The sequence below is a fragment of the Monodon monoceros genome, unplaced genomic scaffold (genome assembly GCF_005190385.1).
Source record: "Monodon monoceros isolate NGI ecotype Baffin Bay Population unplaced genomic scaffold, NGI_Narwhal_1 Super_Scaffold_14, whole genome shotgun sequence".
NCBI lineage: Eukaryota > Metazoa > Chordata > Mammalia > Artiodactyla > Monodontidae > Monodon > Monodon monoceros.
This window is the reverse complement of record NW_021703770.1, coordinates 29,891,541-29,908,872: the sequence shown is the minus strand read 5'-3', so window position 1 is coordinate 29,908,872 and position 17,332 is coordinate 29,891,541. Positions and strand designations below refer to the sequence as shown.

The following is a 17,332-nucleotide window of genomic DNA, read 5'->3' as shown; positions in this document are numbered from 1 at the left end:
ACACAGGGAACTAAGATCCCACATGCTGCAGGGCAACTAAGCCCGAGCACTCTGGAGCCCGTGCGCCACAGCAACTAAGACCCGATGCAGCGAGATAACTAAGTAAATAAATATTTTTTAAAAAAATCACATGAGAATCTTCACAGTAATTCAAGAAAAGGGGAGAGATGGGAACCAAGAAACAGTATATCCAACCTAGGATTCTGTGAAAAGAAATCCAAGGATGCCATCTCTACAGCTTGGAAAGTATAAAAATAAAGCAGAAAGCCAAAAGATTCTCCTCCTAAAAAAATACCTCTGCAAGAAGAGCTGATTCATTTCAACAGAAGCTGATTCCATTCAATAGAAGGTATGAGGTAGAAGCTGGAAAGTCTTCATGATATAGTAAAGGAGGTGTACATGTTTCTTTTCTGAACCTATATTAAAAAGAGCTAATTGGAAAAATTCCAAGCCAAAAAAAAGACAAGACAAAAATGGTCTAAATATGTAGCAAACTAAAATAAGGCATGCCGTTAATCTTATGGGAGTGTAGGAAAGGAAACCCACTTCACCTTGACACCTGGCCTCTCCAAGAGTTAACTGACATTAGCTTTCACTCTCAAGTTAAGTGATATAAATTCCTCTGAGGTTCTCTTCTCCTGAATTGTTTCTACCAAGAAGAATATTTCCACAATCTTACTTTATAACAGTTCTAAATTTTAGACCTAACCTATGGACAAAGCTTGGAAGACCTGATTCTAGTCCTGGAGCCAACTGAAAATGCTGTAACTCCTGTCCATGTAAAGATTATAATACAGCTGAAAGAAGTCAGGAGAGGGAAGAGAGGGTGATGCTGGGCCTCTCAATTCCTTTTCAGCCTAGTAGAGAATAAAGAGATACCACACAAAAAAAATAGCCAAAACACATAAATTTAAGTAATATTACCTGAAGTGAACATTTACCACTAACAAAACTCAGGAGGTGAGAGGTAAGATTTATGTAGGCTAGACTGTTCTTTTTTCATCACTCAGAGTCAAGTGATACTGTCAAAAATTTATAGGTCACTACTTACAAATTTATGGTTTAGAAATTTGAAGGAAACCACCAAAAAAATAGACATGGTTAAAAATTGCTAGTTCCAAGGACTGAGCTGAGAGAGACAGAAGATGTTTACTCTTCACTTAATACATTCTTGATCATTTCCATTTCTGGAATGTTTTCTTCTTTTAACAATGATTAAAAAAATAACAAAATGATGGCAATATTTTAAATAAATTTGTTAAAAATGTAAGGCCAATAAACAAAACCAATTAAATATAAACTTGGTATCTGCATTTCCCAACTCTGTAAACTGATTTCTTCTGGAACAGAGTGGAAGGTAATAAAAAATGTGGGCTTTGGAGTTGGATAGACTTGAATTTCAGGTTTAGGACGTACTAGTAAAGTGATCTTGGGCTTAATTTACCAAACTTTCCCAAGCCTCAATTTCATCAGTCACAAAACAGTGATAAAATTTAGCTTGAAGCATTGTTATGACAATTAAAAAAATATTGTATATTACAATGCAGTGATCAGATAATATATAATAAAACTTGAAATGATATAAAAGATATATTAAAATATGTGCCAAGCACATATTAAGCACTCAACAAAGTTAGTTGTTATAATCATTAACCCTCAGGTCGCTATCTTTGGGGTATATAGTTGGCAATTCAACTATAAAATCCAAGGTAATAAGAGTATTGAATTGCTAGGCAACTACAATAGAGACAATTACTAATTGGGTATCTTTTGTGCCTCCTTGGGCAGTGAGTCTCAAATTCAATACGCATAGGAATCACCTGGGGTTCTAGTTATAAGGGGACATTCTGATTCAGTGCATCTGGGATGGGGTCCAAGGACCCGCATTGCTAATGAGCTCTCACGGGATGTCAGTACTGTGTTCCAGGGACCACACTCTGAGTGGCAAGGCCCTAGATGATGGAATGGGCTGGCAAAGGTATTTCCAGATGTTCATATTACAAATCTATAAGGCTGAATTTTTCTTCTTTAAACAAGATAACAATGAATCGATGTATCTTGCTCTTTTATGTTCAGAAATTACATTAGATAATAAATGCATACATGGGACTTCCTTGGTGGTGCAATGGTTAAGAATCCACCTGCCAATGCAGGGGACACAGGTTCGATCCCTGGTCTGGGAAGATCCCACATGCCATGGAGCAACTAAGCCTGTGTGCCACAACTATTGAGCCTGTGCTCTAGAGCCCACAAGCCACAACTACTGAAGCCCGCACTCCCTAGGGCCTGCATGCCACAGCTGCTGAGCCGGCGTGCTGCAACTACTGAAGCCCCTGTGCCTAGAGCCCGTGCGCCACAACGAGAAGCCACCACAATGAGAAGCCCGCACACCGCAACGAAGACCCAATGCAGCCAAAATAAATAAATAAATAATAAATTTAAAAAATAACTTTAAAAAAATAAAAATAAAAAAATAAATGCGTACAGAGTAATCTTCGGTAAAAGCTCAGTGTGTCCACCAGCTCTTGTCACTCTGTACTCCCCATGGACCTGCCCTTGGATTGGCTGATGCAGTCACCATGTGAATGGATTGACACTGCTTGACCACCTGTGAGAGGTCACATGCCAGCGATGGAACAATCTCTCGTGCTAATTTATTCTGGACCTCTGCTGCCTCTGACGATTGCACATTAGAGTATTTTCACAAGTGTTATTACAGTAAATCTGACTCAACTAGAGCATTTGGGCTGACGTTTTAAGTATTTCATGTTTACAACCCCTTTGCAAAGGGATTTAACAACGTCCAAAAAGTAGATATGCACTTGCCCTTTGAACCATTTCCAGGTTCTCATTTCTAGGACTCTTCCCTGAGGCTACGCTTTTGTGAGAGACAGAATAATGGCGCCCCAAAGATGTCCCCATAACCTGTGACTATGTTAACCCTACTTGGCAGAAGGGACTTCACCGATGTGAGTAAATTAAGGATCTTGAGATAGGGAGATTATCCTGAATTAATTAGGTGGGTTCAATGTCATCCAAGGACCCTTAAAGTAGAAGAGAGATCAGGATAATGCAATGTTCTCCATCCACCATTGCTGGCTGTGAAAATGGAGGAAGGGAGACAGGAAGCAAGGAATGTAGGTGGTCTCTAGAAGCTAGAGAAGGCAAGGAAGGGCATACCCCCTAGAGCCTCCAGAAGGAACACAGCTCTGCTAACACCTTGGTTTCAGCCCAGTGTGACCGACTGCAGGTTTCCGACCTCCAGAGCTGTAAGATAATAAATTTGTGTTGCTTTAAGCCATTAGGTTTGCTGTAATTTGTTACAGCAGTAATAGGAGACTAATACACCTTCCACAAATATGAAATAGCATAGGCAAAGGACATCACTGTGGTTTTATTTGTAACAGCTAAAGACTGGAAACGACCCAAATATCCATAATTAGAGACTAGATGAACAAATACAGTGGCATCCTCTGCACCTGCAAACAAGAATGAGGAAGCTCTCTATACCTAATATGAGCTGACCTTTAGGACATATTTTCAAGTAGGAAAAAACAAGATACAGCACACTACGGATTTTACCTTTCAAGTAGGAAAGAAAGAGAAATAAGAATATACATATGTTCCTTTTTCATAAAGAGAAACACTACAGGGTAGGCCAGAAATAAATTAATAAAAATAATTACTTATGGGTATGTGATGAAGAAGCTAGGGAAGGAAGCAAGATATCTCTGAGAATATATCTTTTATTTTTTTATTTTATTTTATTTTTTTTTGAGAATATATCTTTTAATATATCACTTTGACTTTTGGGCCAGGTAAGTGTTTTCCATATTCAAAATAAAAAATTATATTTAAAAATAATTTAAAATAAAATTAAAATATTCATATTTAATTTTAATAGTTTTCTGCCTACAATTTACATTCTAAAACCTTCCCTAGACTTACTCCGCTGCTAATGGAATTCTATCCCAATGCAAAATAAATACTCAAATCGAGAAACTGTTTCCTGACAGAACTGGCAAAATCACAGATTGCTGGTGGGTTAAGATTGACCATTTCTGCTGATTTTGCTGTTTGTTAAACCATATTCTGACGTTACGGACCTGACTGACAGGCTATGGGACACGGTACACCACTTGCAAAGCAAATAGAGAAAACCAATTTCACAGAGCTAGCAACAGCGCCATCTGGTGGCAAAACCTAAAGCTATAACTTAAAATTGAAGTACAGATTCTTTTTGAAGTGGTGTGCTCTTTTATACTGAAATTATACTATATGTGGGGAAAAAAAGCAACCAGAAATGGCTGGTAGTAAGACCTTATTAACTCCTGTGTGAAACTGAGGTGACTCAATACACGATACTGATATATTACATTTAAAAATGCATTTAGCTTGCACAAAATCCTTATTGAAACTCAAGCAACAAGAAGCAATTTTGAAAAAAATTATTTTAGTGTCAATTATAGACATGCCAAATCTATTTTCATAGTTTTTAAGATCGATGTTATAAAAATGCAGCCAGTTTCAGGTTAAAAAAACAAACAGCCAGGATGATTTACACAACTATTTCTGATTATCCGGGTTCCTAAAAGTGAGAGATAGAAACGACTACCACATCCCAGGAGGGTCTAAACTACTGAATAAAACACACCTTATTTGTTTTTCATTCTTCCTTTCCCAGTACAGGCCAATGAATAAAATTATTTCCATGTTCAATTCTTATCAAAAATAGGAGATTTTCTCCTTCTTTTAAGATGACTGTTTACACATAAAATTACACTATCGAAGTGAGGCAATTAAGCATTTTGGAGTAAACATAGCTTTGCTTTAAAAATCTTAAAATAATTGTCATAAAAACACTATTTGGATAATTGCTTCAATCGCGCCAACAATCAAGTTGCTGTGAGATGAATCAATTCGATTCAAAAGAAATTTGTGGAGCACCTACTGTGTGCCCTGCCTGACCCTGATTCAGGTACTGGAAGGGCTAGTGGAGATGCCTAAGAGCCAGGGAAGCTTCTGTAAAGTTCACTGGAGAGTTGGCAGTTAGTGATGTGAAGGGCGGGGCTTGCGGCTGAAGAGGGCAGAAACAGACAGACGTGTAAGGCTGCGAGAACACAGAAAGGATGCTAATAAAAAGGGAGGAAGAAACGTTGGGATTGGGATTGACATATATACACCAACATGTATAAAACATAATAGGAACCTTCTGTATAAAAAAATAAAATTCAAAATAAAAAAGAAAAGTTGTGGGAATTCATGGGCAACTTTCTGATAAGCAAAAGCAGGGGTTGGCGTTATTTTACCTTACACTTTAGCTAACAGTACTAGTTGTAAGCGAGGCTACAGTTCAGGAATTACCATTCCTCCTGGCATCTGCTATCACCCTTGCTGCGGACTTGCTCATCACGTGCACGACACACAGAGGGCAGTTCACGGCGCCGGCTATGGTGATGGCTCTCAGCGTGGCTTCTGCCTCCACCGCTTCTGGGCGGCCCAGCTCATGGCCCTCAGGACCCGTTATCCCCAAAGCCAACATCTTCTTTGCTCCCTAAAAAAAGGCAGCAGGAACATACACACCGGTGAGAAAGGTTTACTAACGACAACTCCTACAATTTTGTTGTGAAACGAATGCACTGCCAGGCTTTTATTTTAGATCTATTAGGTATAGGTGTGTGTCAATGTGTGCGGAGACAGTGTGTGTTTTGGGTAAAAATAATCTACTACTCTCAAAGCATATGTTAATTTTTCATATACATATTTCACAATCAAATTATTTTGATTGAAAAGGTGACAAAGATATGAGGTCTGTTCTAATCACAGTCTTTGAAAAGTAGTGTCCATATTTAAGACTTTTTATTGGTTCAGAACAAAATATAATAAAACAAAGTATTCTAGTCCCCCATATTATATCCTTGATGAAGCGACTCATGCGATTATGTAGTTAGTTCTATGTTTTACTGATTCATTCTCTTCATTGCCTTCTTCCCCGATCCACGGACTGATATTAGACCAGTATTTCCTCTCTCCAAAAGGGTTATTCCTTCCTTACAAAACAGTCCAGAAGTCAAGACTCAGAGTGTCAAAATGACTCGCCTGGTGTCACACAGCTAGGACGCGGAAGAGTCCAGTTTAAACCTGGTGTGTTTGAGCTTCCAGCTCACGTTTTCCTCTTATCAACCCCCCTGCCCACCGCCCACCCCCCATCCTGGCCACGGGGCCTCCATCTCACTGACTTTAATGGGAACTGAGCCCAGGGAGACAGAAAGATCAGCTAATATAAAGGGTAAGAGACAGCTCTTTAAATCTTGCAGATGGTGTACCCTCTGGGCATTAATAACGGAATTAACATGAGAAATATCATCTAGATTCCTCCACAGCACATTTTAATACCCAGTTTCTGAAAAGAATGGGGCTTTAAACAGCTACCTAATGCACTGCTTTAGTCATCAGATTTCACCGATGTCCACACTTTGGCATTTTGAACCAGCAGCTTGAGCTACCTAAAAAAAAAAAAAATGCTGGGGACACAAAGAAAAATATTTGTGTTTTTAGAATAAACCTTGTCTGAGATCTAATAACTGATCTCAAAAAAGGGAACTCCTCATTCCAATACATATACCACCTGCAAAAAACTCGGAGCCGGACAGCAAGTAATTCAAGTCAAGCGTTTCCAAGCCACATAAAATTAGTTTCTGAATTTCCTTTCTTCCAATCCATTAAATGAATTTACCTACATGGGGCCAGTCGTCCTCACCTTAAGTTATGGCCATTTTCATTTCTGTGGAAGCTCTGGAAGGCAGTTACTTACCTCTGCAATTAGGTCTCCATTTTCTGCATGAACTTCAGCAATTGCTCCAATTTCCTTGCACCAAGAGAAGACCTTGTACAGCTCCACATCTCTCAGCATGTACAGATCTTTATAGGCCATAAACATCTTGAAGGAGTTCACACCTTTATCTTGGGTAAGGATTTTCATTTCTTCTTTAACCTAAAAGGGCACAAAACCCACAGCAGAATGTTACTCTTTAATTTAAAGATAATATCAGCATTCTCCAAATTCTTGCATTCATAAGAAAGTGAAGTAAAATAAGGACATCAGTTGGACTCCAGAAAAATGTAATGAAGGTCTTGATCTTTCCCCTAGGTTAGACCTCATTTCATCTGATGAACGGCTGTTGTTACGATACTTTTATTTTTAAAAATTATGTATTTATTTTGGCTGCTCTGGGTCTTAGTTGTGGCAGGCGGGATCTTTAGCTGCGGCATGTGGGATCTAGTTCCCTGACCAGGGATCGAACCCAGGCCCCCTGCATTGGGAGTGCAGAGTCTTAGCCACTGGACCACCAGGGAAGTAAGTCCCTACGATACTTTTAAATCATGAAAGAGTTAATAGTATTTCCCCCAAATACTTCACTGTTATACTTTACGAAATTCTCCGCATCTATCTCCTGATGAGAAGAAATTATTCTAGAACATGAAAACGAAGCCACTGGCAGCAAGAGAGGCAATTGTGTCTCTAGAAGGAATCAGAGCTAATGTGAAGTAAGGGTTTGGGGTCAAATCTGAAACCTGCAGGATGAGTTCAGAGATGCAGGTAGTGGAAGATGCAGACTGAGCCACTGGCAGCTCCTGGGAGTTGAGTGACTCTGGACCTGTCAGAAGCCTCAGGAGCCTTCTGGGTTGCCAACTAAAAGGTTCTGATCACCGATTCCAATGTGTGGAGGTGGGGAGGTTCCCCACCCTCACCAAGTGGCTCTCCAGACACCAGCTGAGGGGTATCCTACAATTAAACTCAATTTTCACACTATCTACCTGCACCACAGGTAGACTGCACTGTGTTCCACAAGTTAAGGGTTCAGTGCTATGGGGTGTCCAGGTTGTCACCTGCACTTCTGACCAACTGGCTATAAGTGAGAGCTTTCCACAACCCCCTCCTTGGATTCAATTAATTTGCTAAAGCGGTTCACAGAACTCAGAGAAACATTTTACTTACTGGATCACCAGCTTATGATAAAAGGATACGATAAAGGATATAGATGAACATCTGGATGGAAGAGGTATGTCCTAGGGCAAGGAATGGGGAAAGCACACGGGGCTTGAATGCCCTCTCTGAGAGCGCCACTCTCCCCAAATCTCCAATCGGTCAGCATCCTGGAAGCTCTCCAAATCCTATCCTTTTAGGTTGTGGCGGAGGCTCAATTACACAGTCATGATTGATTAAAGCATTGGCCACTGGCAACTGATCCAGCCTCCAGCCCCTCTCCCCTCCCCTCCAGGTCAGCTGGGTGGGACTGAAATTTTCAACCCTCTAATAATACAGTTGGCTCCTGGGGCAATCAGTCCCCATCTTTAGGTGGGGTCTAAAAATCACCTCTTTACCATAATAAAAGACACCTTTGTTGCTCTCATCACTTAGGAAATTCCAAGGGTTTTAGGAGCTCTGTGCCAGAAATGGGGACGGAGACCAGATATGCATTTCTTATTATAAATCGCAATGTCACACCAACAGTAAGGGACAAGTTAAGATCAAAACTAGCTTAGTAATTGCCCTTGCAGGTCCAATTCTAGTTTCAACAAAGACTAAAAACTTCAAAGGAAAAGTCAGAAGACGATCAAATAAAATTGCTTGAATTTCTACATGTTAAAAAAAACACACACACACACACATACATATATATAACATAAAATATAAAACAAAAATATACGACAAAACATAAAAATATATAACAGACATAGGATTATAGCTCTTAGTTAATAAAAAATTTAAAAAGAGTTACTGCTGTTTCTACTTGATAAGAAAAACCCTAACATTCTAGGTAAAAAAATGTTACAGTTCAAACAGTAAATACAAATGACTAATAAACATGGAAAAAATGTTAACTTTCCTACTGATTAAAAAGTATAAAATAGGGACTTCCCTGGTGGCACAGTGGTTGGGAATCTACCTGCCAATGCGGGGGACATGGGTTCGATCCGGGAAGATCCCACATGCCACGGAGCAACTAAGCCCGTGCGCCACAACTGGTGAGCCTGTGCTCTAGAGCCCACGAGCCACAAATACTGAGCCTGCGAGCCACAACTACCGAAGCCCACGTGCCTAGAGTCTGTGCTCCACAACAGGAGAAGCCACTGCAATGAGAAGCCCACACACAGCAATGAAGAGTAGCCCCCGCTCACCAGAAGTAGAGAAAGCCCGCGTGTAGCAACAAAGACCCGACGCAACCATAAATAAACAAATAAATTTATTTTAAAAGAAGTACAGAATAAAACAACGCAATTTTTCCCTACTGAATCAGCAAAGTTTTAAAAATGACAATATCACATGTTAAGTTACTCACTTCCACCACTATTTACTCCTTTACTAATTTTCCTTACTTTCCTCCATGGCGCTTTATCACCTGGCATATAATATAGTTACTTGTTGATGGCCTGCCTCCTCCTCTAGAATTTCCACCCCGTAAGAGCAGGGCCTTTGTACAGTTTGTCCATTGCTATATCCTAGAATAGTGCCTGGTCCATAGTGGCCACTCAGTAGCTTTTTGTTGGATGAATAAATGCATGAAAAGAAACGGCAAACACCAAAATGCTGAGAACGGCGTCACTGAAATGATGGAATGGGTTCCAAGATCCATTAAGTGACGACAGTAAGGGCAGGACTTGCGATAGTGTGCCTCATTTTTTTAAGCTTCTTTATAAGTTCATATTTTCTACCATGAGTCTATTATTTTTATAGTCAGAAAAAAATTGCTTTAAACGTTGTTGGAATATTCACACGATGGGGTTCCCAAAGGGAGTTATGATCTGCATTGCTCAGATGAAATACCTATTACTCCCTGAGTAGAAGAGCCTTTCTGAAGGCGGCCTCGGTAAACATCCCTGTCATGCACATCCATATCCATGGGTAAGTCTCACTATACTGTATTGCTCTCGCACCATCAGTATCACCTGGGAGCTTGTTAGAAATGCAGAATCTCAGGCCCTGCCCCAGACCTACTGCGATGGGTTGACTGTGTCCCCCCCAGATTCATATGTTGAAGTCCTAACCCCCAGTACCAAATGTGACCTCGCTTGTGTAAAAAATTAATAGAAACCTCAATTAAGCAGATGTCGGGAGACCAGAAGGGGGAGCTCTCACACCTGCATGTCAACACAGGGAAAAAAAAAAAAAAGACTCCTTTCTTGGCAAGGACTCAGCCAATGAAACGTCACAGACTCTTTGTTTACTACAGCCCCCCCCAGCTTCCTTTCCCCCTCGAGGAAAGCCTGCTCCTTCCCTTGTCCTGCGGGGACTTGCACGTGGCTCGCCAAGCTTGCAGACCCTGAACTGCAATTCTCTGCTGATCCCAAATAAACCCATCTTTGCTGGAGAAATACCCAGCAGTCTATTTGTTTCAGGTCAACATTTGGAAATAGGGGCATTGCAGATGTAATTAAGATGAGGTCAGCAGGGTGGACCATAATCCAATAAGACTGGTGTCTTTGTTAAAAGGGGAAATTTAGACACAGACACACACACACACACACACACACACACACAGAGAGAACATCATGTAAAGATGATGGCAGAAATTCAGGTGATGCTCCTTCAAATCAAAGAATACCAGAGATTGTCAGGAAACCACCAGAAGCTGGTGAGAGGCATGAAAGAGATTCTTCCTTACAGCCCTCAGAAGGAATCAACACTGCCAACACCTTGATCTCAGACTTTTAGCCTCCGGAACTAAAAGTGAGACAGTACACTTCTGTTGTTTCAGCCACCCAGTTTGTAGTTCTTTGTTGCAGTAGCCCTAGCAAACTAATACACTTACTGAACATAATCTGTGTTTTAACAATATTCACCAGGTAATCATTTGCATATTAAAGTGTGAGGAACACTGGTAAGGGCAAACATCTTCACCTTTGCTCTATCTTATAAAACAAGAGAGGGAGGAAAGGAGGAAGGGAGAAGGGAAAGGAGGAAGGGAGATAGAGAGGAAGGACGGGAGGGAGGGAGGGAGGGAAGAAGGAAGGTAGGAAGGTAGGAAGACCCTAAAAGCACGAAAGAGATCAGATGCCTCATTTAGAATGGCGTTTCTGGGGAAAAATTAACTTTTTCTCTGGACTATAAACCTTGCTATTACGTTTGCTGAACTATCTGTTAAAGACTGATTACTTGTTTTATATTAACTTGGTGTCTACAGTCCAAATTTTGGGAGGAAGGAGGGACATAAGTTACATGGTAACTTCAAATAAAGTCATCCCATGAGCCCTTTCTGGCAAAACGAGTTCTGAATTAAGTTCAATGTGGAAAAACATGTTATTGATTTAAACCACAAGTCAAAGTTCCTTCCAAAGTACACATACATGTTTTCACGGGAAAAAAAATAAACATATTTTAACATCTCTCAAAACTGTCTTTTCTGTCTGAATCATGTTATCATTTCTGCCATGACCTAAATCATTAGCAGATACGGAAGGTTGTGTAAGCTCTGTTTTGAAATGCTTTGACCAGGTGTTGATGTTAGCAGAGCACCAGGTCAGTGCACATCTAGGAGAAGGCCTTGAACACATTCCCAGTCTGTCCCTTCCTTGGTTTTTTCCCAGATATTAAAAACATTTGTAAGTAAAGTTTCGATCTGCGGGAAAACACTGCTTAAAAGTGTCCTGTATTGTTAAGTTGAGAAGTCCAGTACTTAAAAAAATTACATTTAAAGTATTTACAGTTCATGAATTAAATATTAGGAAAGTCTTTTGTGAATGAGTATAAGGGATTTACCCTACCACTTTCATACACCTTAAATTTTTTTTTAGTTTTCTAAGTTGATAATACCTCACATGACTCAAAATTCAAACGGTACAAAACAGTATGCAGTGAAAAGTCTTCCCTCCAACTCTGAGTTCCAGGAAGCCACCAACATCACAGTTTCTTACGTTTTGACATTGCCTGTTCCTTGACCTTTGCACAGAACAAGGACTAAAGGACTAAACGGAAGAAACTGGACCCCCCAGTGGTTCACCTGCTCGCTCCACCATGTCACTGCCACATGAAGGCTGTAGTCACAGCAGACTTTGGGATCAGCCCAGCTTCGCCAGGTCTCGAAGGCCTCGATGAGGGAGTGGCCTTTGTGAGGAATGGCAAAATCAATGATCATGGTGGTGCCTCCTGCCAGGGCAGCCTGGAATCACAAAAGAGTTTCAACAGGTTAGCCATCAGTTTTCTAGCTGAGTCATTTATCCCCTTGAACAACATGCATTTGCAAGCACTTGGGCAAACTTGATGGGTCCAGGAAATTGCACAAAGATGCTGCCTGTTTAAAAGATCTAGAAAGACATGAATAGATGTTCCATAAATTAAAGTTTGAAGTATTAAAAGAGCTGGAATTGCTTCTGCAAAAAGAATGACAAGTCTGATGAAATGAAAACGGCTCTGACCAAAGAAAATAGCGAAGGCTGTAAAGTAAAACCAAAATGGAAAAACGGAGACGATTCAAACATTTTTCTTCTCAAGAAAACATCATTGTACAATCCACTTCATTAGAATCAATCTTGGTGAACTGTATCTCTAACTACACTGTGTTCCACACAGAATCCTGGGAGACTCACGTGATTCCCACCTGACCTTCATTCCCCACAACCAACTGGTGACTCCTTAATCTTTCCTTAATTCTCAACTGTCCCCTCTAATCCATCTCCAATGCTCTGGTCTTAATGTCACCCCTCAGCTTGATCTTTACGTCCCCAGTTTTGCTCTTACTTCCTCCAACGCAAACCCCTTTTTGCAATTAGCGGGAAATTCCGAAGCACAGATGTGACCTCTTGACTCCAAGACTTAAAACTGAATGCTTCTCACTGCCTCTGGAATAGCACTGGATCTTTTTAACATGATCTACAAGGCCTTGCACAATCTGCCTCGAAGCTTCTATTTCCCTGGCATATTACACTACGTTACATTACAACTGGATTAAAAACTATTAAGTTATTAAATCATGTCTTTGACTAATTACTGACTTTGATTTTATTTAAACTAAGATTAAAAGATGGTTAAATGTGTTTTTAACTGCTGTGTTCAGACAATGTAGGTGAAAAAAAAAAAAAAAAACATAGGGAGGGATATACTAGTGCATTGGTTAAGGGCACCGACCAAAGAGGCTTATTGGTTCCAGGGCACAGCTCAGATTCAGCACTTGTCAGCTATGGTACTCTGAGCAATTCCTTAACCGCTTCCTTCCCTCCTTCCTTCCTTCCATCCTTCCTCCTTCCCTTCCTTCCTTAATTCGTTCCTTCCTTCTTTCCTTGTACAGTATTGTTCTGTACATTCTGCACATCTGATCCCCAGAACTTATTCATCTTATAACTGCAAGGCTGTGTCCTTTGATCAACAGCTCCCCATTCCCCCCATGCGCCCCGTCCCCAGCCCCTGGCAACCACCGTTCTACTCTTGGTTTCTCTGAGTCTGGCTTTTTTAGATTCCACATATAAGTGAGATCATATAATATCTGTGTTTCTCTGTCTGACTTATTTCACTTAGCACAATGTCCTCAAGGTCCATCCACTTTGTCACAAATGGCAGGACTTCCCTCTTTCTGGATAATATTCCAGTGTAGACATACACCATATTTCCTTTATCCACTCATTCATAGATGGACACGTTAACTTATCTATATCTAGACTATTGTGAATAATCCTGCAATGAACATGCAAGTGTAGACAGGAATTTCTTAACCTCTGTGTGCCTTTGATTCCTAACCTGTAAAGTGAGGACAGTAATTGTACCTGAACCATAGGGTTGTTGGGAGGATTAAATTGGGGTGACGTATATAAAGTGCTTAATACCGTGTTTGACTCAGGGTAAGTGCTTCATAAGCTTCAGCCCACAAGGAGTGATGAGCCTTTGCACCACTGCTTTAGAATTGGGCACTTCCCCGCTTTTCATACATTGACTCATCCCACCACCAGAAACATGGTCATGTTACAACAAAGAAGGGAGTGCCACCAGCTTCCCTCCCAGGTCTGCACCCCTGTCACCCTCCCCGCCACTCACAGCCCCCCAGACATGCCGAGTGCTCCCAAGGTCCCAGCTGCTACATTAGCTCCATTCTATCTCCCTGTTCTTGCTTACTTCAATGGATTTTTATTTTTCCTTAAGTCACTTGTCCCACTCCAACTCTTTTTGCTCTCAAAAATCTCACTATTTATACAGGATCCTGTACCTTATCTTTAGATAACAATTGCCTTATGCATGGCAAAACAATACATATTTGCATTTCTTAAGAAATCCCTATTGGTATAGTGACAATTCCAGAAAAAATTCCTTAGGCTCTATATTTTTATTTGAATGCAGATTAACCTTCTCACTTTCTTCCTTCTAAAATGTCTTCTCACAGATATCCCTTGAGGCTGAAGGGCATTTTTCTAATAGAAAGTGCTGTTAATTAAAGTGTTGGAAGAAAGTACTTTTTTAGTGTCTACTGAACTAGAAAATCAAGCTTAAAGAGCAATTCTTTCCATATTAAATGTCTATCACATGCAGGATGTGGGGAAACTAAATACAGTGCTGGGAGAAATATAAATAAAATGATGCAGCCACTGTGGAAAATAGTTTGGCAGTTCCTCATAGAGTTACCATATGACCCATCAATTCCACTCCTAAGTATATACCCAAAAGAAATGAAAACGTGTCCACACAAAAACTTGTACACAAATATTCAGAGCAGCATTATCCACAATAATCAAAAAGTGGAAACAACCCAAATGCCCATCTACTGATGAATGGATAAACAAAATGTGGTATATTCATACAATGGAGTATTATTTGGCCATAAAAAGGAATGAGGTTCTGATGCACTTGCTACAACTTGGATGAACCTTGAAAACATGATGCTAAGTGAAAGAATCCAGTCACAAAAGATCACATATCATATGATTCCATTTATATGAAATGTCCAGAAGAGATAAATCCATAGAGACAGTAAGTAGAATAGTGGTTGCCTGGAGCCAGGGGGCTTGGGGAAAGTTGGGGTGCTATCTAAAGGGTATGGGCTTCTTTCTGGGGAGATAAAAATGTTCCAAAATTGATTGTGGTGATGGTTGCACAGCTCTGTGAACATACGAAAGAACATTAAACTGTACACTCTAAATGGCTAACTGGTATTGTATATCAATTACATCTTAATAAAATTATTACCAAAAAACTGTCTACCCAAGTAAGCCATTACAGGGAGTGAGTGGGCTGTTACACACAATGCAATGAACAGTCTTCCCTCCAATTCTGACTTCCAGGAAGCAACCAACATCACCAGTTTCTTGTGTTTTGACACTGCCCATTTCTTGATCTGCCCATTTCTTGATCTTGTACAGAGCAAGGACTAAGGGACTAAACGGAAGGAACTGGACCCCCCAGTGGTTCACCTGGTCACTCCACCATGTGACACACAAATAGTCAGACCGTCTAGAGGGGGAGACAGAAACAGGCACAAACAACTATAATAAAATAATCAGATGGTAATAATAGGTAGCAAGTACACTTCCACAGAAAATGTGGTACAGGAATTGCTAAAGGGAAGTTAAAATTGCTAAGCTCCCTAGAAGAGGAAATGACTGCTGGGAATTCAGAGGAAGCTGGGATTTGAATTAGCATTAGGACATAAATGTGCAGTTGCCAATAAGGATAATAATATCTAACTTGTAGTGAGTGCTTATTATGTGCCAGGAACTATTCTGATGTTCTAAGTGCTTTCACCATCTCATGAGCTCTGCAGCAGGTCGTACTGTTAACTCCTTTTTAGAGCTGAGGAAACTGAGGACAGCACCGTGAAATAACTCCCCACATCTCACAGCTAGAGAATAACAAAGGCAAGACTGGACCCAGGTCATTGGGCTCCAGAGCCAGTGCTTTCAGTAACAGTTGACAGCAGGGGGGAAACTCTGAGAAAAGGGTCCGTGAGGAAGCATCAGCAGAAAAGTGGTAAAGGGCAGAATGTACACGCAAAAGAGAAACAGACTCACAGGTAGCGAACACAAACCTGTGGTTATCAAAGGAGAGAAGGAAGATGGGGAGGGACAAATTAGAAGTATGGGATTAAGAGATACAAACAACTATGTACAGAACAGATAAGCAACAAGGATACACTGTACAGCCCAGGGAATTATACCCATTATCTTGTAATAGCCTATGATGGAGTATAATCTGCAAAAACACTGACTCACTGTGCTGTACACCTGAAACCAATGTACTACCGTAAACCAACTGTTCTTTAAAAACAGATGACTGGGATGTGTGAAGCAATGGTTCCCAGAAGAAGGCAAGGCAGTGGCTGTCTGTCTGCAGGGGTGATGGGAGTCCAGGAGCTGATTTTGACTGGAGTGACTGAGAGGTGGCAGATGAGGGGCCAGAGGAGGGCAGCCGATCTGGTCTTTGGAGGGAGCATGAATTCTGTGGAGAGCAGCCTGAACGTGAGGTGCTCGGGCACATGTCCACTCTGTGTGTTTACAGACAGAGGAACGCAGCCCTGATGCTGAAGAGCACTCAAACGCAGAACAAGGACGTGTCAGTCACCTTGCAGAGGACGCCAGAGGGGTCCCAAGGTCAGGGGAAATAACCAGAGAGAGAGAAGCCACGGCGACATGCTCCAGACCATACCAACCCTTAGCAAGAAAACAAAACAGGTCTGAGCCACTGGCTGTTTCTGGGTGGAGTGACTACAGATCCTTTTAATTTTCCTCTAGTTACATTTTCTCTTCAATAGTTGCTACATTTTCTATAACAAAGCCTAACTTTCCAAAGAAGAAAAAATAAAGATTTTACATATATGTGATACAAACCCAGGTATGCATGTATATGCCATATAAATTAAGTAGCTCAACTGCGATGGGCCTCTTATGAGACTGAAGATGTGATGGTCAAATGGCCACTTTTTTTTTTTTTAACTACAGCAAATTGAAATTCCTGGGGCTATCATTTAAAAGCCCATAAATAAGGATTTATCCCAGATGCTCTATCTCCCTAATGAACAGAAAAGGAGCAGCCACTTGTCTTCTTTGGTTTCTTCTCGTTCTGTTTCTCCTCCCTAATTTCCTCCTTCTTCTCACCCTCAAAACGGGAACAGATCTAGAAAAACTATAGTGCCTGGGACAGGATAGTCTGGGCCAATCCTAGGCAGTGGATTGATAACGGAACCTGTCTTTTTCCAAACCCCTGGGGCTTTATCCATCCACCTGCCGCAGGGATCCTGGCTGCTACCCTGGGACCTGGCAAACAGTGGTCGGGCACTGTCAGCACCCCAGCCTCCTTTGAACCTCTTTCTTCCTCCTGCCTCTTCGGTTCTCTCTGGTTACCCAGGGTCCCTTG

At 40.9% G+C, this 17,332-nt stretch overlaps 1 protein-coding gene across 4 annotated transcripts in view; it reads right to left on the bottom strand.

Annotated features, from left to right (window-relative positions):
• DPYS (dihydropyrimidinase) overlaps positions 1 to 17,332 on the bottom strand; it is a 106,457-nt gene that overhangs the window by 79,963 nt on the left and 9,162 nt on the right. For all 4 annotated transcript variants that reach the window (XM_029222511.1, XM_029222510.1, XM_029222512.1 and 1 more), the window contains exons 2-4: positions 12,003 to 12,161; positions 6,815 to 6,994; positions 5,365 to 5,554 (exon numbers count right to left, since the gene is read on the bottom strand). In XM_029222511.1, the coding sequence (XP_029078344.1) occupies positions 5,365 to 5,554; positions 6,815 to 6,994; positions 12,003 to 12,161 (529 nt within the window). The remainder of the gene's footprint in view (positions 1 to 5,364; positions 5,555 to 6,814; positions 6,995 to 12,002; positions 12,162 to 17,332) is intronic.